General features: G+C 47.7%; 1 protein-coding gene across 1 annotated transcript in view; it reads left to right on the top strand.

Moving 5' to 3' along the window:
- Positions 1–27484, top strand: part of KIF26B (kinesin family member 26B) — a 415238-nt gene that overhangs the window by 184036 nt on the left and 203718 nt on the right. The window contains exon 4 of the mRNA XM_084791649.1: positions 14499–14665. Coding sequence (XP_084647775.1) covers positions 14499–14665 — 167 coding nt within the window. The remainder of the gene's footprint in view (positions 1–14498; positions 14666–27484) is intronic.

Genomic DNA, 27484 nt, shown 5'->3' with positions numbered 1-27484 from the left:
AATTTAGTTTAGCAGAGTTTGTTCTTATTACTCTAGCTTCCAATAGACTAGCTACAGTGCAAACAGCAGCAGTCTGAAGGGGAGAGTTCCTGGCAGTGCGCTGGGGAGGTGGGGAGACTCCCAGAAGCCTCTTGGGCCTGAGAAGGGCGAGGCTGGGGAGGGTAGCCATTAAATTTCACAGGTTCTTGTTGGGCGGCTCCACTCCCCATTGGTAACTGTGCAGCATTCAGATATAGCGTCTGAAAAGGCTTCATGACTGCTTTTGAAAGAACTCCCACATACTGTATTTCAACCAGGGATTCACAGAGAGAAAAGGGTTCAAGTGGCTTATTGTGGGTCGTCTCCCACTCTGGGACTTAAACAAAGCACACACAGAACAAAGTTCCTTTAGCCCTGGTGCCTTCATCTGCGTCTCCCCTGTCTGCAGGGTTTGGCAGGCTCTCTGGACTGAGAGCCACGCCTCTCAGTCCCACTGCTGCCTTTTCATGTTTGACCCCTTGAATGTGGCAAAGGATCCCTGTGGCGACCTGGATTGGAGGGAAGTTCTCTGGAGCTTGAAAATAAAGCATCTTTCATAAATACAGCCCGCTCCTTACTAATGACTAGTTCGACATTGCTAGTGCGCACTCGCAAGTGAGCAGCACAATTCCCGCACCAACATTTAGGGACAGGCGTTGACACGTGGAAATGGACTCAGTAATAACAAGAGGTATTTTAAGTTGCATGAACTTGGAAATGGAAGACGAAAGACTCTTGTAGACACGTACCACTGAAGGCTAGCCTAGAAATAGGCTGAGAAGCCGGGCCAGCGTGCTGGGTGCTGAGTTCATTCTGGCCTGAGATCTTTCTGAAGCATTGACTGAAGGGCAGCCCGGTCCCTAGAGACCTATGGTGGTCTATATTGTAGACACTGGAAAGTTCTTAAGCATTTGAGGACTCATGGTCGAGGTCTGGGGATGTGTCTTAGTCAATAGAGTGCTTGCCTACAATGGAGAGAACCTTGTGTTCAGTACCCAGCATCCGCAAGCACATGGGAGGTGGAGACAGGATAACCAGAGATTAAGGGTTGTCCTTGGTTACATAGTGAGTTCAAGGCTGACCTGGAAAGAGAGGAAGGGGTGGGGGTGTGGGGGTGGGGGAAGGGAGGCTTGGGGCTAGCTCAGCCAGTAAAATGCATTGCTTACAAACATGAGGACCTGAGTTTGCTACCTAAAGCCCACATAAAAAAACAAAGCCAGCCAAGGGGCTGGGCAGTGCTGGACAGGCAGATCTCTGGGGGCTTGCTTGCCTGCCAGTCTAGCTTACTTGGTAAGCTCCTGGGAGTGAGAGACCCTATCTCCAACCAACAAAAGCAAAGTGGATGACCCCTGAAGAATGACACCCAGGGGTTGTCCTGTGTTTATGTGTGTGTACGTAACACCCACATGCACAAACATGCACATGCACACAAGACCACAGCACTGTCAACTCATTGTTGAGAAGCACCTGGTCCTTTTTCCTGTTTTGGTAGGTGTACAGTAGAGTCATGGTGGACACATGGCCACATGTCTTGCTCTTAGACGTATATAGGACAATAGTTCTCAACTGTCCCAATGCTGGGATCCTTTAATACAATTTTCATGTTGTCCCCAACCATAAAACTATTTTCATTGCTATTCTATAACTGTAATTTTGCTACTATTATTAAGTATAGTGTAAATAGCTGTTTTCCAATGGTCTTGAACAAACCCTCTGAAAGGGGGCTGGGAATTGCTGATGTAGCAGGAGAGTCTACATCACCTGTACCCTTGTGATGTGGCTGGCTTCCTTGGAGGACTGCTCTGCAAGGTCTTTTATTTTCTATATTTCCATAGTAGACCTGTTTACTGATTCTCAAATGGGACTTTGTGTATTTTGAAGATATTTCTTAGTGTTCTTTACCTCCTGAGGACTTACTTCCTGAACAAAGAGCATATTTGGTGTGTGTGTGTGTGTGTGTGTGTGTGTGTGTCTTTGCTTTGGATAATACTTGCTAAATCTTAACTATAAAATGTACACATGTTGATTTATTCTTGCCCAATTTCTATTATTCTGTTAGTGATGAACCCTCTAGAAATTGAAATGGTTCAGCTTTCTATACTTTTGTCAAGAAGCCTGTGTAGGGTGATAAAACCTGCTCCACATGGTTCCCGGACATGACCTTCAAAGCGAAGGTGTTCTTGTCCACTGGGGAAAGGTTACTACCAGTGTGCGCATCTTTGTCTGTACTGGAAATCGCAGCAGCTTTTGGCCAGGGTTCCTTTCTGAGATGGCCTGGTTGATTCTACAGCTTGGATGTGAGAACTGAGGCCTGTTTGTATGATTGCCCCACATATATGGAAACACCACAACTCCAAAGTTGCTGTCTGTTGAGTGTAGAGACATGGTCTGTGGGGCAGCCTGGGACGGAGATGGTAGGTTTAGTTGAGATATTGTTGCTTTCTCAGAAAAGATTGTTAAGGGAATAACTCTGTTCTGGGGGCAACTGCAGCAAGACTGAGTTTCCAATGCAGCGTAGAGTCTTTTAACTGAGGAGCAGATGAATAGCTTTTCAAGTGCGTATGAAAGGCGAGATTCCCTAAAGATCAGCTGTTTTAAATAGCACACTCCAGGGACCCAAGGTTCATAACAAAGGGGTAGATATGGCAGAGATGCACCCCAGGCCCAACTCAGAGTAAAGTGCGCTGGCTGGGCTCCCTGAGGTGTTGGGGAATGCCAATCTTGCTGGCTCTGGCTTGTTAGCTAGGCGAGTCTCGTTAGATACGGTCACAATGTTAGCTGGTGTTGACTCTGACCCATATACAGGTGGGAAGCACTGCTGAGCTTGGGAAAAACCATAGCATACACAATAGGGCAGAGAAGGCTACGTCTTCAGTGAACAGGGCAGACATTTGACCGAAGAAACCAGGACACCAGATGGAATACTACAGCCACAATGGTAAAAAAGCAGAACGTTTAAAGATACGATGAGAGTATATAAATTTCTAGTGCTGGCTCACACAGAAAACCTCCTTGATAATTTTATGCACACAGGAGAATTTGAGATATTGGACAGATTTGAATAAATCTGAAAAAGAAATAAAAACTTTGGGATTTTGTTTTATAAGTCATGAGGCCCAGGATTAAAAGTGTTATATATATATATATAGTGTTTGATATGAGAATTCAGAATTAAGGAAGTAGAGAGAGTATTTGAGCATTCTTGAACTTGTAAAGTATCCTCTGTGTGATTTTTCTCAGTGAAGGGTAAAGGGATGACACATACAAGTATATTTAGCTAATTATGTAGGCCTGCTGGACAGACCAATTTAGAAAGCATTAGAGGTCAAAGGTCATGGGTCCAGTAACAAGACTAGGATCTGTCCTGTTTGGGATCAGCAATCTACAGCTTGACAGCATAGGGCCTGGATGTGCTGTCCCTGACATGTAGAAATGGTACAAATGATATAGCAAGTGACCCTACACTCGTAGGGGAAAACACAAAAGAACAATTTCCAAACTGTCAGAGGGCAGTGTGAGCCCGTTTGTGTGCAGATTTGTGGGGGAAAGGCTCAATGTACTGGTTTTGAGTTTTGAGCCATTTTTTAGAATAAAGATATTTACATGTGCCTCTTGCTAATATTCCTTCTGGCACACCTCTGATTTGGGGAGTTAGGATGCAGAGAGGTTCATAGACTTTCCTAGGGTCCCCTAGCTGGTTCTTTGTGTAGAGCTGATCCTGGTTTTAAAGCTTACCCATAGACACCATTTGTCTCCTTCTCTGTATTTCTGATAGTTTTCAATTATTTTAGAGTTCTGCTTTCCTGTGGCAGATTTCTTGACAGGTGTCGACAGACACATAAAAGTTGCTCTAGTATGTATCTAAGAGCTTTTCTAGCTTTATTGCTTTAATTTTTTTTTTATTTTTTACTTTTACATATACACTTATATTATTACATATATACATGTGTGTATACATACACACACACATACACACACACATACACACACAATAAACTACATATAACAAGAAGGACCATGAAACATGCTTGTTTTTATTGTGTAGATTTTTGCCATTTCTTCAGTCAGTAAACAGAAAATATGAGATGCCTTCAGGACCAGGACCATGTAAGGCTTCAGGAGGCCATCAGCTGACTGGACGTCAGTCCTTGTTCACCTCCACGACTTCAATATTGCTGGGCAATGTTACTGTTCTCCTCACAGGCATGTTCGTAAGATTGTGCATAAAGGCCACTGAAATGCTGAATAAGAACAAACTCAAGGATGTCATTATGGCTTAGACCACAGGGCCCATTCAGCCACATTACGTCATTTCATCCCAGATGTCCTAGCTCCCCTCACTGGGGGAAACTGGGCCTAGATAAGGGATGTGACTTATTCAAAGCTTCCTATTTTGTTCCAACTGAGCCAGGCCCATGGTTAGTTCTTCTTAGTCAATAAAGTATTTATCGAGGGTCCTGTGCCTGCCACACCCTCTTCCAGACACTAGGGTGACAATATCAATTCCATTTGGTCCAGCTTGTCTCTGGCTTGTTTCTGCCTTTGATGTGGGCTGATCTGGGCAGAACAGAGTAAACCATGCAATCTACAGCCAGCTCCAATGCTGCCAGTTTCCTCGAAAAACCTCAGACAAGGAAAAGCACTTTCCCGGACTGACCTGAGTCCTGTGGATTTGTGCTGTCATGGTTCCTGTACCTAGGCCCGTGCAGCTGCACACCTCATCCTTGTGCCGTCTGTGGCTCTCCTTTCTGCCATCTTCCCTCCCCAGCAGTCTGAGGAGTGTGCATGTGTGATGTGTGCGTAGACCTGAGGGCTGCATGCGTGCGTGCCTGACGTCGTTTCCTCACTTTTGCAGAGAGTGCGGGGTTGTTCTTACCTTGAGTCTACTAAACATTCTCCAGGCTTTGGTGGGTTACTTACGGCTGAGTATTGTCTACCCTAAAAATGCTTATAGCTGTGTGTCCGTGTATGTGTGTCTGTGTGTGTGTGTGTGCATGCGTTGAAGTTCAGGGAAGTATGATGCTTTTCAATTCCAGTTCATGATGCACCATTAGTTTCTTGCCATAAGCATTAGCCCAGATTTAGATGAAGAGAAGGGACAGACTATGGATGTCTTCTGAGATACATCCTGATGACCTCAACAGACAAGAAACCATGGCCGATTAAACACAAATGGAAAAGGCCACGATCTGTATTAGAATTAAACTCCACAGCAGTTCCAGCTAATGTAATGTGCTGTCTCTTAATGATGCTATGTTTACCCTCAGCAGCATAACTAACCAGCGCCGCTGTTGTGCAAGAGTTACATAGAGCCAGTGTCCAGACATCCAGACACACGGAGCCTCTGGCTTCCAAGGTTAGGACTATATTTTAAGCGGGAGGAGAATGAGTCTGTTTGTGAACCGGGTCTTTGGCCGGCTCTGCTTGTGCGTCTCTGGGGCTCTGAGTTCATATGGGCCTCGATCCCACTTTCTGAGACTTCCTGCTCCAGCTGTGCCTGAGGAATGGCAGCCACCATCAAGCTCATGGGGGAGGGACACTCATCCCCTCCCCTCTCCATCCCTTGTGCAAATTTCTTCATGCTTGTCTCTTGCTTGTAGGCACCAGGCTCATGTGGGGGGGCACAGACACATACATGCAGGCACTGTCGTGGCTATGATGGTGCTTTCTTAGGATGCCTCCTGGACCCCTCATTTTATATGACCTGAAGCTGCCTTGAGACACATGGCCGAGGGTTAGATATTAAAGCACTGTGATTTAACATGTCTACAAGATGAACTAAAGCATCTATGAAGTAGCTCCATCTTGACGGGAAGGCTTTATCCTTTGTCCTACGGCTCCTTTGAAAAGGTACCAAACTGCTGTGCCCTAGGCTGCCTGTCTTGGAGGTAGGCAATTTAAGAGAAGACTCCAAACTGGTATCACAGCTGGCCCCCTGCTTTATCCTGCTCCCTGGGCCTTTCAAGAAGCAGGCAGGTAGCCCCGCCCCTTTACCTTCTGGGCAACACAGAGAATAAAAGCAAACAGTTTCCAGGAGCTGAGGGGCCAGATGTGAGCCGTGATAATGGCTATCATGACACAAGCCGCCTCCTCCTCCTCCTCCTCCGTTTGCAGAGTATCATCACACAGGGATGACTCGGAAGGACGAAAGGCTGTAAATTAAGGGGGAAGAAAAAGCCGCCCTCGTGGGCCTCCTCGTGTGTCTCCAGTTGTGGAATTCTCTTTTGCAAGAGGTCACTGAGTCAAACGCTGTGGATGGATAATTTTATGGCCACTAATAAAATTTATAGCCAAAGCAAGCTAAGATAATAAGGGTAATCAAAATGGCCAGCCCTGGGACGGGAGATTCCCATCTTGGCATGCTGGGGTGGCTGGGGGCTGGCCAGTACAAGGAGGGACTTATCTGGGGGGCTCAAGGCCACCGGAATCCCAGAGGTGATTTGTGTGCGTTGGAGCCTTGGGGACAGGGCCAGAGCTGGGGCAAGCTTCAGATGAGGTAGCAAGTGAATGCGCTCTCTGCACAGCATACTAAAACACTACGAAAATGAAGTGATGTATTCAATTCAGTGCCCTGAAGTGAACCCTAAGCCTAAGAAATGGTCTGACCCGTGCTGATTATAGATCCTTACGTTCTGAGAATACTAGCTGAGCACTCAGGAGCACTGGTGAGGGATGAGGGATGGGATGAGGAAAAGGATGGTAGTTTTCTTATGCAAGGGTAAAGAGTCTGACAGTTTTAACCGGACAGCTGAGTTGAAGGCCTTTCTTCATCGCCTGCCCTCCAGCCTGTGGCCTCAGATTCCCTTCCCTCCCATCGCCCTGTACTGGGGGCCCTGACTGGCCACACCCCCTGCAGGCTTTAGGCACGGGCTAGGTCGGCGTCTTGTTACTTTGTCCCTAGGACCATCCTATAAAACATGACACCATCGTGCAGAGACACATCAGAGTCCCTGGAGGATAGAGCCCCGATGTCCTTGGCTATCTTCTTGGACTCTGGTCTGCAAACGATCGCCTGTATGACCATCTTCCTTCAGTGAGCGAGCTGGGCACGGTCCCTGGGGGAGGATAAAAGGAATGGACTCTTTGGTACTATGGGATTTTAAAAATTGTGTTAAATAGACACAATCCAAATTCCAAAAAGGTAGCATCTGAACTCCTTTTGAGTCTATGTCAAGTTCATCATCGTCATCCTTGCGCAGCCCCCAGGGATGCTCGTCTGCAGTGTTCTTCATCCAAAAACAGCCCCTGGGAACCCGGTAGACGCCAACTCCGGTCCTCTCGCCATCGTCCCTGGTACCTCTGTTCTGCTTCCTATCACCATCACTGCCTGCTCTAGATAGTTAGGGTGCAGAAAAGGCTGCAAATGTTTTCCCACCTCTGGTAGGAACGCAGGCTGCGGAAGGCTTTATGTGACCATGGTACCACATTACCCCTCCTGGAGGCAGATGCCTTTCTGTCCCCCACAGTCAGCTGTCTACTGTCCAGATGCCTGCCCTGGAATCCCAACACATCTGTTCAGGGTTGCTCATCTTTGGGTTAAGGCTGCTGTTCGATCTACTCCACGGCAAGTTCATTCCCCTACTTTATACTTCATTCTGGTGACCTATCTTCATCCGGCCAGATGTGAACTGTTTGTGCTAACCCTGATCAAAAGTATCTATTGAGTGCCTACCGCTGACAACGGTAAGTAACAAAGACAACAAGAGACACTGCCCCAAGACAGCCAGGTACTGGGGAAGAGGAAGTGGTATTAGATGCAGTTTTCTGGGACTTGGGAGGGGGTTATCATGCCGTTAAATGTAGTTAATTGGAGACTTAATAGAAAGCAGTTGATGCCTGTAGGTATCCCCACATTCAGAATTGAGGCGGTTTGGAGCTCCCTACTATCTTGGCATAGTCCAAGAGAGGTGGCCTTCTGCGTCGAGAATGCCTTCTAAGACAAACCCCATTCTGACCCCCGCTGATAGCTCTGAGATATTCTTTCAGCAGGGAAAGTTAAGGGCAGTGGCTTACAGATAGCAGCTGGCAGTGTGGATGAAAGGTGACAAGAGCTAAATGCCGTTTGTTCTGATTCTGCGCTCCAGAGTACAAGCAGATTTAAGAGTCTCGGTGTCTTTGGGGGCAGGTACTGGATGCCTTGTGCTGGGATGTCAGTGTCAAAAGTTCAGTGTGATTTAAAGACATGTGCTTACCCTTGGGTTAACAGAGAGGGAGGCGATGTTCGTATGTAGCCTGTGCAAAGCAGCCCCACAGCACAGTCATGATGCATGGATTCACACCTTCAGGGAGGACAACTCTCCTCCCATGCGTGTGCACATGTACACACACACACACACACACACACACACACACACACACACACACACACACACTCCTCACAGTCATGTTCTTTTCACTGTCTCCCTGTGTCTCCTTGTCGCTTCCACTATTTTTGCTTTCTCCCCATGGAAAATGGTGGAGTTTGAAAAGTGGACAAACACTGTTAAGCAGTGACATGGTCCCATGTGACTGAGCTAGAGAGCTAAATGTAGGCTTTAATCAGAACCCACCCAAACATGACCCTGTGGTGAAAGACTAGTCCTCCCGAGTTTGCCGTTCGAAGTGGCCTCGAGCTTTTAGTTTACAATAGGAACAATGATACAGTCAGTGAGGCTTTCTACCAGATTGTAGGTTTCAGTGAGAAACAGCCATTTTGTGGCTTTGGATCTGAGTTTTCTCAGGAATAATCATGTATTTTCCACAGTATGGTGAAAAAAGAAATAAATGTGAAACAGTATTCAAAACCAAGGTAGATGGAGTCCTTTAAAGTCAAGCATCTGGTTCAGAACTGGATGGTGATGCTAACTCATCAGGAGCGTCTTTGTGGATGAAGCAGTGTTAAGGGGGCAGAGCTGGGGGATCAGAGCTGGGGAGGCAGATCTGGGGGGACAGAACTGGGGTGGACAGAGCTGGGGTGGACAAAGCTGGAGGGGGCAGAGCTGGGGGACAGAACTGGGGGGACAGAGCTGGGGGGGACAGAGCTGGAGGGGGCAGAGCTGGGGGGGCAGAGCTGGGGGGGCAGAGCTGGGGGGACAGAGCTGGGGGGGCAGAGCTGGGGGGGCAGAGCTGGAGGGGGCAGATCTGGGGAGGCAGATCTGGGGGGGGGCAGAGCTGAGGGGACAGAGCTTGGGGGGGGCAGAGCTGGAGGGGGCAGATCTGGGGGGACAGAGCTTGGGGGGGGCAGATCTGGGGGGACAGAGCTTGGGGGGGGCAGATCTGGGGGGACAGAACTGGGGTGGACAGAGCTGGGGTGGACAAAGCTGGAGGGGGCAGAGCTGGGGGACAGAACTGGGGTGGACAGAGCTGGGGGGGCAGAGCTGGAGGGGGCAGATCTGGGGGGACAGAGCTGGAGGGGTACAGAGCTGGGGGGACAGAGCTGGAGGGGGCAGAGCTGGGGGGACAGAGCTGGAGGGGGCAGAGCTGGAGGGGGCAGAGCTGGGGGGACAGAGCTGGGGGGACAGAGCTGGGGGACAGAGCTGGAGGGGGCAGAGCTGGGGGGACAGAGCTGGAGGGGGCAGAGCTGGAGGGGGACAGAGCTGGGGGGGCAGAGCTGGGGGACAGAGCTGGAGGGGTACAGAGCTGAGGGGACAGAGCTGGAGGGGGACAGAGCTGAGGGGACAGAGCTGGAGGGTGACAGAGCTGGTAGGCAGACCTGGGGGGGCAGAGCTGGGGACACAGAGCTGGGGGGCAGAGCTGGCGGGACAGAGCTGGTAGGCAGAGCTTGGGGTGGGGCAGAGCTGGATGTGGGGCAAGTCAGGCCAAGGGTGGAAGGTAGTAAGAAACCACTGTGGAGTCCACTATGGTCCCAGTTTGGGTTTCCTCAACTCCTACCTGCCCCTCCCTCACACCCCTACCCACCCCCCCAATCCCCCCAACCCCCACAGTGCTAATCTCCCTGACCTTTCAATCCCTTCTTGGTGATGTGGGTGCATTGCCTTAGGATTCAGTTCCTGGGCCACCCTTGGGACCGTAGTGAGGGCTCATAGGCATCCACTACTGCCCGAGGCAGGGTGCTGGGTAGAGTTGGGGGTGAGGAACAGGTCTCCTGGCTTCAGGGCCATAGTAGCTAAGGCTGTATTGAGGACTGTCACATAAGAGCAGAACCTTGAATGTAGCTAGCTGGAAAAGGGCTCTTCTTACAGGTGGCACACCCTAGCAGCCAGGAGGAATGGCCACTGCCCTGACACAAACTCAGAAGCCAGGAAAGGATGACTGCTTACAAAACACAGACGACCTGATTCCTCAGGAAGGAGCAGGGGATCCCTACTTAAGGCTAATGGGTAAGAGGACAGAAGCCAGGGATCCCAGGGGCTCCTTCCTTCAGGAGAATGTTGAAAATTACCTAACCTCTTCTTGGGGCCTCCATAGCCCAGCCTGGTGCCGTACTGCTCACCACACAGCAGGAAGCAGTGGTTGCCCCATCCCCACATCCTTACCTTCACCTGGAGATTTGTCTGAAAGCCTCTTCACTAGCACATTATAGATAATGTACACACACATACACACACACACACACACACACACACACATTCACAAGAAACACCCATATGTACTCACAGGCACATACTCTCACAATATACACATGTAATCACACATACATGGACACACTCTCACAACACACACATGAACTCACACACACATGCACACACACTCTTATAACACACACACACATACATGCACACCCACACTCTCACACACACACACACAAACTCACACACATGCTCACAGGCACACACACACACACACACACACACACACACACAAACATCACAAATGTGGGCGGCTTTATTTTGAGACAGGATATGTTCTAGGTTCACTACACATTTCTAGTCTGTGTCTAGTTTTTTGATTTTGGTTCTTTCCCCCCAATTCTCATAAAGTGAGGCTCTTAGCACAGTTTACGTTCTGTAATCCCCCCAATCTACTCGGTCCTCAGCTTGTTCAAGACATTTTGGTAACAGAAGCCAGGTGGCCTGAGAAAGGAAAACAGAGTGGCACCAGGGCGTGCATTTTCACTGTGCCACGTGACCTTGGTCAAACCAAGTGTCTCCTTCACAGCTTTTTTCTCATCTATGAACTGGGAGCAAGAACCAGGCTGTCTAGATGGCCTTATGTGGCCTGTCTCCCATGGGCCTTGGGGAAGAGCTTGTCAGTCTTATAGAAGGGAGAGTGGATAATGGCGACGCCTTTGGTGTCTTCAACCTTCCTGTTTAACACGTGTGCATCTGTGGGATGGGCTATCTCCATTTGGAGCCAAAGAGGGAATTTGTGTTGGACATATCTTTCCTAAGTCAATCTTATCCAGTGGGCAAGTATTTGTCCCTTTGACGCCCCAAGGTAATTCCTTCATGCCTGGTGGCATTGTCTTAGTGATAATTGTCATGGCTGAAGAGAGCAAGTTCGTGATAGTGATTTGATGACATGCATGATAGCCACTTGGGGAGAAGTTCTCCATCAAGCCCCAGCGCTGGGAAGCCTGCATTCTAGTACATGGTGGGCTCCTTTCTCAGAATCGTCTGGAAACAATATGAGTTTGATTGTTGAGTTAAAACAGCCATGGCTTCTGAGAGGGTGCCTGGCTCCTCTGGCTTTCAGAGTGATAAAGACGTAGCTGGACAGAGCCCGGAAGTTGAATGCAGCTGGCTACTGTCTTTGTGCAGCATACTGTCAGCGGGGACTCCTGTACAAATTGCAACGAAAGTAAATATTGAAGACACCCGGGACACGAAGCTGTGTTTGCACATGTGCCTCCAGAAGTGGCGGACACAGCTGCGCACCAAGAACAACTGAACTGAAAGGGAAGAGCCTGGAGTGCACTCAGTGGTCGGATGCTTGCCCAGTGTGTGTGAGGAGGTGCCTGGCAAAATAAGGAACTCTGGAAAAGAAATATATTCGCTTATTTAAAGGGCCGTAGAAAAGAAGATTTGATCAGAGAAAATGTGAGCAGTAGACAATAGAATAGTCTAGAACCATGCCACAAATGTGCTTTTGTCATCTCTGTGTGTTGTTGTGTTGATCTTGGTCTACAGTGGAGAAGCCAGTCCTGGTCCATTATCCTGTGACATTTAACTTCCAGAGTGTAACCTAAAATATAGACACTAAAGGGGAAAGGGAAATACTGCTTAAAAATAAAAAGACACAAAATACATTTAAAAAGAAATATAAAATCCACAGCCGATCAGTGAGGACAGCACAGTGACTTTGCCGCGGTGTGGGAGGTGTCATTAATACCACATTCACTTGCTGACTTTTCTCAGATCTTGTTGTGAACAGGAAGCAGATGTAGGCTTTAGATGGTAGTTTTTGATGGAAACAAGATGCCATGAATATGTGAGTTCGGTTTTGTTTCTGGATGTTGTCTAAGAGAGCATCGTGTACCACCTGAGGCTTTATCATTACTAGCCATTGGGGACAACTGTGTGTGTGTGTGTGTGTGTGTGTGTGTGTGTGTGTGTGTGTGTGTCCCCTCTGCGATGGTGGCAGCTGTTGGTGGCATACGAAGCCCATAGAGGTGACCTATGCCTACAGAAAGTTAGTAGCCCCCATGGATTACATGGGGTTCCATCCATCAGGCCTTCTCTGTGCTGTCACCTCTCCAGCTGCTTTGACAGGGTCACATTTCTTTCTCGTGTGTAGGATGAGAGTAAGAAAGTTCAGGTTGGCAGAATTCCCACTGGAAAATGCCAGACTTCCCAAGTTAGAGCATGAGCTTAAGCAGAGCAAAGTTTTGAGTCAATGGGATGCAGAACAAATGGCTGTTCTGACAATACTGAGGGTGGTTTTACATCCCTGGTGTTGACACAGGCTCTCTCATGGCCAGTGGCTCCCTCATGGCCTGCTACCCTCTTCAGTGACCAAGAGGAAAGGTTCCTGCCATGGACTTTATCACATTTGTGTTTTATATTTGATAGGAGAATTTTCCACTTAGCGTTTAAGAATAGCAAGCCAAAGACCTTTTTGTTTAACTGAAGTTATCCTTCCTTTTGTTTGTTTGTTTGTTTGTTTCAGCCAATGTCTTCCCCTTAGGAAGCAGATTATAGTTTTAAGGTAACCACGTAGCCCACTTAGAATTTTATCCTATAAACACCATATTATATTAGATAAACATAAGTACATTTTCATGCCATATCCTCATTTCCCCCAAAAGAGTGGGTCATTATAGAAGACTATGGGGAGATAAACAGAATAGGCTACCTACTTCTGTTACAGCAGCAATTGCTAGAAATTAAACGGAGACAGTCTCGGCTACATAGTAAGTTCTAGATTGGACTATGGTGCAAGAGATCTGTTCTCAAACAAACGAACAAAACCGAAAACACCATATGCTTTAGTTTCATTTCTGTTGCTGTGATAAAGTGCCCAACAAAAAGTAACTTAAGAAAGGAAGGGTTTAGTTTACCACACAAGTTGCAGGTCCGTGGTAGCAGGGAAGTCAAAGCAGCCAGGACGTGAAACAGCTCGTCTCATCCCACCCTGGTCGGGAGCAGAGTGCACTGGAGGCATGCGTGTCTTGCTTGCTCAACTCATGTCTTCCACTTTTAAACAGTTTGGGGCCCAGCCTAGGAAATGTCACCCACATTCAGGGTGGGTCTCCCCATATCAGTTAACCCAATTAATAAATAGCCCCCGACAGGTGTGAAGCCCACAGGCCAACCTGGTTGTACCAAGTTGACAATGAAAACCAACCAACGCACCATACTCATGCTTTAGCCAGATGTGGTGGAACATTCCTGCTGTCCCAGCACTCCGGAGGTAGAAATGGGAGGATCAAGAGTCCTAGGCTAGTCCTAGCTACATATCTAGTTCTAGGCTAGCCTGGGCTATAAGAAACCCTGTCTCAACAACAAACAAACAAACAAATAAGAAAAAAAGCAGAAATCACTCATAGTCCTGCTAATGGATCAGAAGGAAAATGAAATCCAAAATGACCTAAACCCTCCATGAAAACCATTGGTGATATGTAGTCGCTGTGCCTCGTTTTACCAGCATGTTGAATCCACCTATCTTCCCACAGCCGACCCCAACCACTGACTCTGTGTACACTTCATCTGAATCCCTTGCATTCTTCATTGGCAGGCTTGCTTGTGCCTTTATGCTGAACCTCTGCCTGTTCCCCACTTTGTGAGCACTTAAGACCTTTCCTGGTACAAATCCAGCGTTAGTTCATGTCACGGTTCTGACCTTGGGTTATGAAGAGCATGTGGCTAATAGGTGACATTTCCCCTCTCCAGGAAGGAAAGATGTAGGTGTCATGCAGCCTACAATGTCAGGAGTTATTTAAATGGAAACAGGAAGTGACCTAGCTAACCTGCCCGGAAATGGTTATAGAAACCTTGTAACCCCCACACCCCAGGTAACTGTTCCCCAGACAGCAAGCTGCTAGGAATGGGCAGAATTCTGTGAACCACAGGTAATGAGCTCCATGTCATTTTCTTTGTCAGATCTCCCAGCTGATGACAGAGACTGGCCGGGAGGGACTGACAGAGTCAGCGCTGAACCGCTACAATGCCGACAAGCCAGCAGCCACCAGTGTCCCAGCCCCACAGGGCTCCTGTGTGGCCAGTGAGACTTCCACAGGTACCTCGGTGGCTGCCTCCTTCTTCGCACGGTAAGAGATGCTTGGATCTTTGCTTCTTTTGGGTACACCAGCTGGTTCTATCTCCTCTGTGGACCAGATCAGTTGAGGGCATTTGAGGGCATTTAGGACTGTTCTTCCAGTTGGCTTTTGAAGACAGGATTTCTCAAGTGGGCACTGTTGACATTGCGAGCTAGAGAACTGTGTTGAGTGGACTGTTCTACGTATCCTAGTGTGTTTAGCAGTATCTTTGGCTTTTGTCTACTATATGCCTGTGTGCCCTTCTTTCTCTGTGTCCTGGAATAGTCAAACATGCCCTGGGTTGAGAGCCTCTGTCATAAGAACGTATGGCTCTAAAGACAGTCCTTCTTGGGGTAAGGATATGGTGGGTACAGACCTGTGGCTTGTGATCCCAGACTCATGTGCTCATGAACCTGCCAAAAGAGACTGTTAAAAGATGGCACGTGTATTCCTTCTGGACACACTAGCTGCATAGATAGCTAATCAAACACTGGATGTATAGCTAATCTTAGAGAGTTTAAAGCCATGAGAACCAAAAAAAATGAAAGGTATTTGAACTATGTTGTCTGCCTAATTTTAGCAGCAAGGCAGAGACAGGGCAGAGACAAAGGACAGCTGAGTGGGACAGCGGGGTTGTCTAATTCAGTCTCATGATTTTATGACCAAGGAAACCGAGGATCAGGAGGGCTCACCTGAGTTAATTCACAGAGACAGAAACAGCAGGGGGATCGATACGTCTGCTCTTTTCCCTCACAGTTCACTCTTCACTTGACACTTGCGGCTAAGCCTTAACAAATGTTCCCTAAGATTCTTAGGCTCCAGAATAAACAGGATCTAGACTAAATAGCACCCGGTATAAAGTCAGGGGGGTTGCGTGCCTCAGTTTCTGCATCTATGAAATGAGGATAAGGTCTAGTTTGAAGAATAAAATTAGGTGATGTTAAATTACTAAGAATGTTGCAGGAGTTTAATTTCATGTGGGCCAGTGTGTCATCGGCTTTCCTTCCTCCCAGAAACAGTGGTATGCAGGACAAAGATGTAAGAAGGGGCTCTGATTGAGGAAGAGAATGAGTCAGAGGAAGAGGAGAGGGCCAGTGTCCTGGATGAAGATGCTATCCATAGTAGGTGTCAGGAAGTGTTGTTGGGAGCCCTACTTTCAGGAGCTCACTGTGTCAGGGCACCAGGTTTGTTCTCCGAACATTTGCACTGGTTTGGATATGGGAATGGTTTGGATACAGGAGAAGTGTCAGAGCATGCATATAGCTGGTCACCTAGCAAGGACCATTGTTAGCTCCACCTATATGTGACTCTCTGTGATGTCTGGACCACTGAGCAAGGAACCCAAGCTTACCGGGATGTTGCATCCCTGCCATCCAGAGCAGGAATGGAGGGATGTAAGCGATTAGGGGGAAATGTTATGAGCCCGGGGGATCTGGAGACCTGGGAAGTCTATGGCAGTGTAGCCACAGGTGGGTGAACCTTGGCTGAGGACTGGGAAAGTCACCTTAGGCAGAAATCTTTGGGGTTACTGTGTAAAAGGCCGTTTTTCTGTCTCTGTGGAGTATCCAAGTATGCGGGCAAAGGGTGAATGAAACCCAAGAATGGGAGTGAGCTGTCTCCCAGCTCCCTGGGGATGAAGGAGAGAGTGAGTGAGGTCCCTGTCAGTGAGAGACATGAAAGCTGTGCTGAGGGGATGTCTGGTCCCTGTGTTGGAGGGAGTGAGTCTTCAGTGCTTTGACCTTTCACCTCCTAAATTGATGCTCTTTGAGTATTGAAATGGTGTGTTTCAGAAGATTCCACACAAAACTGCCAGACTTGTGAACAAAGCAAAACACGGACAAAAGATTTGACTTGGGAAGAAGTAAGGGGCTGGGGCTTCTGGTAGGTTCTATTTAGGGATAACGGTGGTGGGCACCTAAGATGAATGGGTTGATAATAATGGCAGGAGGCTCTGCTGCTGATGCCAGCAGTGAGCAAAGATGCTAGGAGTTGTCTCTTCAGAACTACAGGAATTTGAGCCTGAGATTCCAGAGAGGTGGGAAAGATCTGGGAACGTTACCTATTTCTTAGCACATACTCCTCACTTATCTATGTATCTATGTATCTATCATCTATCTACTTGTTTACTTACTTGTCTATTTGTATGTACATATGCATATGCATGAGTGATCAGAGGACAACTTGTGGGAGTTGGTTCATTTCTCCCACCATGTGGGTTTTGGGATTGACCCCAGGTCATCAGGCTTTGTGGCAAGTACCATATGTGCTAAGTCCCTCTTCTGGCCCCTTTGTATCTTCTTTATTGTCAACACTGATAGCACCTGGAATGTAGTGGTATAAGTTTGTCTTCAAAGGGCGTATGCCAAGGGGCAGGGTATCACGGGGAAAGCACATAAGCACACTTTCCCCTCATCCCTTACCGGTTACCCTGGCTTGTCAGTGGGTCTCGGTTCCTCCCAACATTAAGGAAAAATATGAACAATCTGCCTGTCATAGACAGGCATCTACAGCAGCCGAGAGACTCATTCAGAATCTATAGTGTCCAGAGAGACAGAACAGGGATCTGTTGCTTCTTTGGATCCCCAGAGGTTCATGAAGTAGCCTTGATATATTTCTGTGGAAAGTTCACAGTAACTCAAGACCCGTTGTCTTAGTCTGTTCTTGTTCATGTGACACAATGTCCAAGACAGGCTGATTTATAAGAAACACGAGATTATTTCTTTTGTCCTAGGGATATGGAAACCTAAGACAGAGTACCAGCACTTATATAACGGCTTTTCTCTGCTTTCAACATTGTTGCACTTGTTGCTCTGTCCTCCTGGGGTGGAAGATAGAAAAAGAAGAGAGACCAGCTTTTCCTGGGCTGCCATGGTCTGGTGGTCTGAAGGCCCAGCCTTATAAGACAGGGGCCATGATGGATCAAGCTTCAACATGAGTTTTGGAGGGGGCACATTCAAATCATTGCTTCTGTTGAATCCAAGAATAAAAATTCCTCTTTTTTAAGGTAATAAACCTCTTGGTAGTTGCCCGTACTTCAGAACTCTAGTCTTCTGTTCTTGGGGGTGGGGAAATAAACTTTAAAAATAGTAACAGTCCAAGCTATGAGTGTAGCTCGTTTAACAGGTTGTTTGCTTAGTTTGTGTGAAGCCCAGGAATGGATCGTCAGCACATCATAAGTAGGGCATGATGGCATACACCTGTAATCTCAGCACTTAGGAGACAGTAGGTTTAAAGGTTGAGGTCATCCTGGGATAGATACATGGAGAGCTGGAGGTCAGCCACTCTTTCTCAAAGGAAAAGGACTAAAAGTGATAACAGTAGATCTAAGGAAGAAATTGGTACATCTGTCATCAAGTCAGATAGTCATGTGTTGATATTGAGCATGAAGGCCATTTCAAACGCGTGAATTCTTTAGCATAAGTTTGACATCATTGAGAAGAAATGATGAGGTAGGGAGGATATGGTTAGATTTCCCCTTGTGTTGACTGTTCACTAATTATGTATTGTGCTTTCTAGCATATGACGTACACAGAACCCAATGGAGGGGAACCCTGTCATTGGAGGTTGAGGCAATGGAAAGTTCACTGTTATTTGAAAAACAATGAGTAGATCCTGTATCATGCATGGAATTGCCTCAAGCCTTGGAAAAGAAAATGAATCCTTCAGATGGCCTCAGTCTCACATTGCATTTTCCTTCCCAAATAATCCAAAGAACCATCAACAACTCTATGTGTGTATGTGTGTGTGTGTGTGTGTGTGTGTGTGTGTGTGTGTGTCCTTCTGTCTCTGTCTCTTTCTCTGTCTCTGTCTCCTTCCTTCCATCCCCCTTCCTATACATAATGACTTTCTGTTTGGAGATGCGTCACATTGTTTGTTTGCTTTTTCTATTGATTAAAAATAGGTCTGTCCTAGGTTTGAATTTTTCTGGGTAAACTTTAGTGTTTAACATGGTGCCTCCGTCTGTGACCACCAGTCTTGATTGTCACCTTGGTTCGATTGTAGAGTGCCTAGAAGGGCAGTAAAACCCACCTGTCTAAGAGGGGCATTTCCAGAGACAGGAAGACCATGAAGGGTCTGAATTCATGGGTGGATCAGTCAAGGCTTCATTGCATTCATAGATGGTATCAGATGATGTAATGTGGGGAAAGGTAGGAGGTGAGACCTAGCTGGAGGAAGTTGATGCTGTAGACATGCCTTTGCAGGCTGCACGCCATCCGGGCTCCTTCCTGTAGTCCCCCGCCCCCACCCTGCTTCCTGTCCCCCTAATTGAAGATCATCTACACACTGCCACCACTGTGTTCTGTCAAGAGCACAAGGCAAAGTTTCCATGGACAGAGCCCTCTGAAATGAGAGCCAAGATAAGCCCTGCCTCCCTTGAATTGTGGAAGATTTTGGTCACAGTGCTGACAAGTAACCAACGCGTTTTATGTTCATTTTGCAGTGTCCATGTGTTCTGCCCTCTCACCTGCCATACTGTCCTGTTCTTTCTCGAGCTTACTGCTGTGCCCACGATACTCCTTTCATCAGCCTCCCCATGGGGACCGATCTTAGTGCTGCGTATACACATGCACCACTCCTCTGACCCTTTGCCTTTGGTCCAAACTTGCTCTTTTCCTAGGGATGCTGCTTCACTGGCTCTGCCAAATCTTCCCCTGCCATTCCTTCCATCTTTATCTTTAGGTGGCTCCTCTACTGCCTGACAGTTTTCTCCAAGGCTCTTGAACATGTCCCAGGCTGTAATATGACTGCCCTGTGCAGTAGCACGCGAGGCTGGAGACTGCTATTGTACTAAAACCAGGCCCCAGTGCCAAGGGTAAGCAGACTGCAGGGACCTGACTGCTGATGCCTAGCACTGCTGTCAGGACCGTGTGTCCCTTCTGGGAAGCCCCCAGTGGCCTAGTCTTAGTACCACATGTGCACACTCAGCTGTAGTTCCAACCATGCCTGTTCTTATTGCTATGATTTCTGCTGTCTGGCTGATAGCCAAATAAAATACCCCTGGTTTGCATATATGATCTTGGATAAAAGAGGCTGCCTTCCATCCCTGGGTATTTTACACATAATAATCCCACATGGTTGTATACTCTGAGATCATTAAGCCCAAGAAGGATGAGGAGGATCATGGGACTGCCCATAGTTGGTCTCCTGTCCTTCATCAGACACAGTTCCCTGCAGGGACACTTGTGGAACACATCAGCAGCCATTGCTGGGAAAAGCCACCTGACCACCACAATTGGTCTCGGGAGATGCAGGAGGAGCCACAAGATTCACCTCTCACCTGCTGACTTATGGTGTAGAGACAGGGCTTCATTTCTGCCTCTGGCTTTACCGGCTAATTTCTAGGATTGTGTTTATTATCAGAATTATACCTCATGAGCTATATTAGAACTTTCATGAGCTTGTATTGTAGAAATTCTCTGCTATCATTTTTTCCTTTTTTTTTTTTTTTTTTTTTTTTTGGTTTCTATGGAAGCACTGGGTATTCGCTGTGCCTCCTCACTCTTGCAGCCATCATCTGGACAGACTGTCCTGGGCCCTTCTTCCATCACACCACTCCTCCTTCCTCCATTCTAACCCTTCCTAGCCCTGCAGCTTCCTATGGGAGCAGAGCCACTGTGAAGCTTCCTGAGGGATACTGATGCGGGCCAACGTGCATAGTTCTGTTGTGGTACAGGGCACCCAGTTGTGAATGGGCCTTAAGTGGGGCGGAAGCACTGCCACCTCATGGCGATGCTCCTGTAGTGCTCCAGTGGGTGGGGGGGTCTTTTTCCTTACCACCTGCAGGTGTGGCCCTGGCTCCAGGTGCTCCAACCATTCTTGTCCCTGTCCTCAGCTAAGCAGAGCCAGGCAGGCATCACTGAAGGCCACCTCCCCCTCCAAGTCTCTGGCTGATGTATTCCCAGCAGGCTTAGGTTTACTCTTCTTAGAAAAAGTTCTGAGCACATTTTGGAAACGAAAGAAGTGTTGCTCATGCATATGGATGAGGCAAACTTCTAGGACTCGCAATTGTATAAATAGAGTTTCATTTAAACTCCCTGTAGTGGCAGTGTAACAGGAAGACATTAAGAAGGAGCTAACTGAGTATCTACTGACCTTGGATTTCCGAGGCCCCAGGAAACAGTATCAGGTGTAGGTTGCATGAAGAAATACCCCTGATGGCCCTGAGTGATGGCAAAAGTGATGCAAACAAGTGGGTGCATTTGGTCCCTACACTGTGGAGTCTTGTGTTAAATGGAATCTGAAGGGCAGGAGAGTGTTGGCACAGCAATTAAGAGTATTTGCTGCTCTACTAGAGAACCTGGGCTGGAGCCTCAGTGCCCATATAATGGCTCACAGGGGTTCTAATGCCCTCTTCTGACCTTGTGAGCAACAGACACACTTGTGGTACACAGATATATATGCAGGGTGGCAAGATTCATGCACATAAAACAAAATATATAAGCCCAAATATAAAACTAAGAATTCAAAGACACTCTACACATCCAACAGCCAATGTGCCATCCCAACCAGCCACCTGGACTCTGCTTGGGCAGAGTAGCACAGGACAGGGCAAGGCAGAGCAGAGCAGAGCAAGGTGGTCCCTGTGTTTTGGCACATACTGGTATGAGTATGTGACCGTGAACCTATGAGAGCATCCCTAACCATCTCTGGCTATGAACAGCATGTATTGTGTGCATTTTTCCTAAACAGGGACTGTGTCCAACTGCCATCTTTCTTAGGTGTTAGCTAGCTAAGAGCTCACAATGTCTGGGACCATTTGGAACAAAGCCCCCTTGGTGAGAACATTTGAAGGCAAAGCATCAGCAAACCTGTAGCTCCCAAGGATCCTGCCTAGCTGCTCTCTACAGCTATGGTTCTAGTTTTGAGTATCTTTCTAATGGTCTTGGCAATAGGCTGGGGAGGACACTGAGCAAAGCAAAAGGGAAGATGGACCAGCTCAAAGCCTAATCCCCAACCCCAAACTAAACAGTTCATTTGACCTCTCCAATCTTTGATATCTATGGTTCCTGGCTATCATCCTGTCTGTTCCACAGGGTCATGGCAAAGCTTAAGATCAGATGTGACATACGAGTCTTGGAGATGATATTAACACAGCCCCTGCCACAAAGGATAGAGCCCTGTCCTGAGTGGGAGGCTCAGCGAACCCCCCCATGTAGATACCCCCATCATGCTTGCCTTTACCTGGCCTCTGTAAGCCATGCTGATGGCTACCTGGGCCTCTGTAGCCATTGCAAAGACCTGACTTTGCCTCAGAAAGGAAGCACCTATACAGGAAGCGTAGACCAGCAGCTCTTAAAGCCCAATGGAGGGAGGAGAGAGAGAGAGAGAGAGAGAGAGAGAGAGAGAGAGAGAGAGAGAGAGAGAGAGACTGACCGAGAGAAGCACACCCCTGTTGATGTGGCTCCATTTTGTCCACTATCCAATTCTAAAATTTTGAAGGTTTTGTTGTTGTTTTTCAATCTGTTGTTGAGACATGGTCTTATTCTGTAGCTCAGGTTGACTTTGAGCCTGCTATGTAGTTCAGGCTGGCCTTGAGGTTAGCATCCTCCTAACTCTACTTCTCATCGCAAACATTTATCACCTCGCTTGGCTTCGGAGGTGTTTCATATTGGGATTACAACTGAGTACCACCAAAGCTGGATTTCACATGTGGTTTCTGATGGATAGAACTCGGGTCCCCATGTTTGCATGCAAGGCAAGCACCTTACTGACTGATATGTGTCACCAAGTCCCCCAGATCTTGCCTTTATAGTTTAGAAAACTTGATCTCTGGTAGTGGAAAAGTAGAAAGAAAGGAGGAGCAATTAAAGGTGCTGTCATCACCAGACTCTTGAGAGTAGAAATGTGAAGACCAGAAGTTCAAGGCCACCCTTAGCTACATTTCAAGTTCAAGGCCAGACTGGGCTGCGAGACTGTGGAAAAAAGAATTCTGTGACCCTAGAACTCGGTGGTGAGTCATCCCGCAAATGCCGCAACTCAAAATTGTCATGACATTGACCTTGAAAATCAACCGAAGCACTAAATTAAATCAAAGTGAATGATGGAAAAAATACTCTTTTGGTTATGATTTGAATTTTGGGATGATGCACAAAGGGCTAAAAAGGAGTGGAAGCAAGCCAAGGTCAAGTACAGAGGACAGGAAGAGGATGTGTCTCTGCTGCCACTGTGCTGCAGTACGCTTGCAACTAGTTCCCAATCGTAACCGCTCATTTGGAAATCATAGCAGCTCCCATGGTCCGAGGCATTGCCAAGTGCTACACACCATCCTCATCGGCACACCTTCAGCTTCAAACACTTCACTGAGTCGGCCCTGCTATCCTACTGGCCAAGTCGCACTAGTGTGTGGGGAGCGGGCCCAGAGCCAACGAAGCTGAATGTTGGCTCCAGGATACCAAGGCAGTTGTCTCTGTTCTTGGCTGACGCCCCAGTAGTAAAATGAGCACCCAAGAAGTGTTTGCTGAGTGGATCATCAACTGCTGTCTGCCGCTGTCATGCTCTGCCTCCAGAGACAGAGCATGTTGTTGAGATGGGTGGGAGATCCGTGTAAACGCTGTGACACCAACATAAAGAGTGGATGCCAGGCTGGGGAGGTGGCTCAGTTTGTAAAGTGCTTGCTGTACAAGCAGGAAGACCTGGGTTCAGATCCCTAGTGCCTAAAAAGCCGGGCATAGTAGCGTGTGCTTGTAACCCCCAGAGCAGGCAGATTGGGGGTAGGGGTGGGTTGCCAGCCAGAAAGTCTAGCTGAAATCACAAGCTCCAGGGTCACTGACAGGCCTGTCTCTAAAATAAGACAGGGAAGAGACTGGAGCCAGCACCTTGATGTCAAGGTCTGCCTTCTAAACAAGTCCACAAGCAAGTGTTTCTGTACAACACACACACGCACACACACACACACACACACACACACACACACACACACATGCATATACACACAACAACAACAACAGTAAATGCCAAGCTCACCTCAGAATCTGATTGTGTGTGTGTGGGGGTGAACTTGTGATCAACAGATCTTTATTCTAACTTTTATTAGTTACTAACAATGCTTTCTGTATCACAGAGCAAATGGTAGAGATGTTAAGAGCCTTACGTAGTCTCTCAGTCTTCTCTGTCCTACCCTCCTTCCCAAGCTTCCTCTTGCTTGTGCTTGCTTGGACACTAACTTGGCTCCCCTGGGGAAGTACCAATGGGACCTTCCTCCTAAGCTCTGCACTTCACTTCCTGCTGCCCCTTCCCTCATGTCCTGTCTGCTGGTGCAGCCCCCTGAGTTCTCTGTGCAAATGCCACTTTTCTATGAGGGTACAGCCATACTGGCCTCCCCTTTAAAGTGACAGACATCCCGCCCTGCACCAATATGCACATACAAAGCCATTATAATGGGATTTGTTGTTGTTGTTGTTTTTAAAGTTTGAATCTTGGGAGTCACCAAGCAGAGATTGTCCTCTGCTGAGGTGCTGAGGTGCTTAGATGGTCCCCACTCAGGTCAAGCTGTATGATCAGGGGATAAACTGTTGCTTTTGCTCTAGGGTGCTTGGGGGGCGGGGGAATGGGATTGCATCCTCTCCCAGTATGAGAAACACATGTCAGGATCCAGACCGTCTTATAAAGCTCAGTTTCCTAACTGTGTTCCCACGAGGAGGGGTTATGAAGGACCAGAGAGGCGAGGTGCAGCCTGGGACAATAAACACGGAAGAGTTACAGTGGCGGAGGTCTTCTCAGTCACCTGAGGAGCGAGTGCAGCTGACGGGCTCTCCATCACCTCCTTCAATAAGCCTTGCTTCCCTTTCCTCGCTCTGATTGATTATTTTAATTCTAAAGCTGTCTTCGTGAAGTATGTAAAGCGTTTGGGGATAAAATCATGGGGAAGACATTACAGAAACTAAAGATGTATTATGCCGCGCGGTGCTGGGTGGAGGCCCAGCGAGCTGATGAATGCTTTGTGGAAGGAAACAGATCCATCCAGGGCGCTGTCTGCCTGTGCCTCCCCGAGGAGGATGGAGGAAAGCACAAATTAAGGGACACGATGGTTTGGTTTGAAATGAGTCACATGGAGTCACAGAGAGAACTTTCTTTCCGATTTCTCTTCTGGGATGGCATTTGTGTTTTCTGGCTTCTGTTTCTTCCAGCTCCTGGCTGTGGGAAATGTTCTACTGTTCCTACCTTAGGGTAGGAGAAGGGAGGGCAGCCTCACTTCCACCCTCAGGATCGGGCTCTGTGGTAGCCAGAGAACCAGCGTCGTCGAAAGAATGAGTCACGTGTGTTTAAAAACTTAGGCCTGTCCTGCTTCTCAGAAGTGTAGAATATGTCTAAGAAACTGGGGGCGGTGCGTGTGGGGGGCGGTGCGTGTAATAAGATAACTTACTGCTGGGCCCTCATTTGTGGGGGAGATTAGCACTATTGATAGAGGTAATTCAGGTGGACAGGCACGTGGGAAAATTTTTCACTGTTGGTTTCCTCATGGTTTGGCCCAGCAGTGGCTACTTCTGACAATTGCCCGTCATTTCTCTTAGCCAATGGGAGCGGGTGGGAAGTCAACGGTGGACCTTCATCTTTCTCCCTGGTGCCTGACCTGTTTGTTCATGAAGTACACTGAAATTTGGGAAAGAGGATTTCATGAGCCTAGACATAATGGCCCCTGACATTTTCTTGGCATGCTCCAGAACCAAAGCCTACCCAGGCTATGGCTTGTCCTCTTAAAGCCCAGCGAAGGGAAGAACGGGCCTTGGCAGGTACAGTGAGAGGAATAGTCCCTGGGGCCTGTGGCGAAAGAGGAGATAGATAAAAAGAAAACGATGATATATAAACCCTCACTCAGAATCCATTTCCAGTCTTTTAGATGCTTCAGAAAAATAGATGTGGTTCATTTTTCTCAAATAAATTTCCATGCATTATTACAGCTGTCTCTCTGGTGCTCAACCTGAAGTGTCAAGGTAGCATTTGTGGGGAAAACAGAGTGTCTGGAAACCTGCTTATACATACTTCCAGACTTATTGTCTAGGGTTGAAAGTGTGTGCCAGCTGTGCTGCCCATACCCCGAACACCTGCGTGAGTGCCAGCTGCGCTGCCCATACCCCGAACACCTGGGTGTTTAAAGTTCTCATTTAGACCATTGAGGAGCTCCAAGAGCCAGGCTGGATACCGGGAGAGCTCTTCACAGAGGATTAAGGATTTCCTTGTGTCTAAAGGTCTGAACTGGCCATGTCCAACCTGGTCAGAGGACCCCTTTCTCCCTCCCTGTTGCTGTGGCCTTGTCCCAAGCCACTTTCTACAGCCTTTCAGGAGCTCATGAGAAGACCCTCCCCCGACAATTTTCTACTTATTCTCTTATATAAAACCTCACAGTGTAGACTAGTTTGCCAAGTTATGGGGGTCATAGGGGGTAATGACTTGGGAGCAACTCTCAGACATGACTGGCAGGGGCCAGTTCACATAACCCTACTTTCTTCATCCATCTCTGGAATAATTCAGACACAAGGTCCTCCTGTCTCTTAAATTTTCTAAGTAGACTTACACCAGTTGTCAATTCCAGGGATGCTTCTGAGGGAATTCTACATATGATCCTGGGAGTGTATATCATCCATCAAATCCATCCATCCATCCATCCATCCATCCATCCATCCATCATCATTAACCTATCCATCATCCATCATTGGTAGCCCATACTATACTGTACTAGACTCTGAGGATACTATAATAGAAATAGGACAACCAGTGAGGACAGTTAGAAACAAGATACACACTCAGAACAGAGTTCACAAAAACATCTGTACATATCATCTTACCCAAGGAAAAGCTATAAGTGTTGTCCTGTAATTCACTATTGTCAGAACTTATCTTCTTCCTTCATTTGCTTACTACCCTAATGCCTGAATCCCCTTCCCAAATGCACTATCCATGGAGACAGGTTGACTATCTAGATCACTTCATCTTTATAGGATCCATTTTCAGTAAGAAGCCTGAGCTCCTGGTTACCACAAACAGAGCGTCTGGGGGTGGGGGTGGGGTGGGGGGGTGGAGCGTTGCATCTCAGGATAGGTAAGGTGTATGTCATGGAGATGCCAGCTTCCTCCCCTCCTCACCAGAGGAGTCTATCTTTCACTTCAGAAGCAATGTCTCCTGGGCACTGTAAAACACGTCTGCTTCCTTATCCCACCATGGCCACTGAACCCCAGGGCTGTAGGTCTTCCTTGAACTCCCTGCTTCTTTAAAATGAATTCGTTTGCTCAGCTTTATCATGTCCTTATGGTGGGTTCTTTTATTTGTTCTTGTGTCCACTAAAGACTACCCTCTTGACTGGAGGTTCTGCTACCACCCTTGGGAGCCTGCAGGGTGGCCAGGGCTGATCCCTTCAAACAGCGACACAGTCCCTTTGATTGGCAGCAGTGCCACTAAGAAGGACCATCTCACCTTGGAACATAGACATCTGTCAGTAGGCTCAGAGAAGTGCCTGTCCGCAGCCAGCCTTTCCTCTGTGGAGCATGGAGGACTTCCGTAGTTGTAGGAGCTGGCACTCTATGTTGGAGGGCTGGGGCTGGGCGTGGCTTAGTGGTAGAGGGCTAGCCCAGCCATGTGTCAAGTCCTGGGCTCCAACCCCAGCACAACAGAATGCTACTAAGTATTAGTAAAGTTGGTCTCTGGCTCTGTGGTAAAGTCCTGGCCTACCATGTGCAAAACCTTAGATGTCTACAACCACAACGTAATTATGAAAAGAAAATCAAACCAGCGGCACTGAGGCTCTGCATAATACTAACTGTCCTACCTAGCATCAGTCCCAAGTTTCAGACAGAGGACCCAGCATTCGGTGTGGTTCATCACTTTCCTATTGACGCC

Source organism: Acomys minous (assembly GCF_964271855.1).
Source record: "Acomys minous genome assembly, chromosome: 1".
NCBI classification, from domain to species: domain Eukaryota; kingdom Metazoa; phylum Chordata; class Mammalia; order Rodentia; family Muridae; genus Acomys; species Acomys minous.
This window is presented reverse-complemented; position numbering and strand designations above follow the sequence as displayed.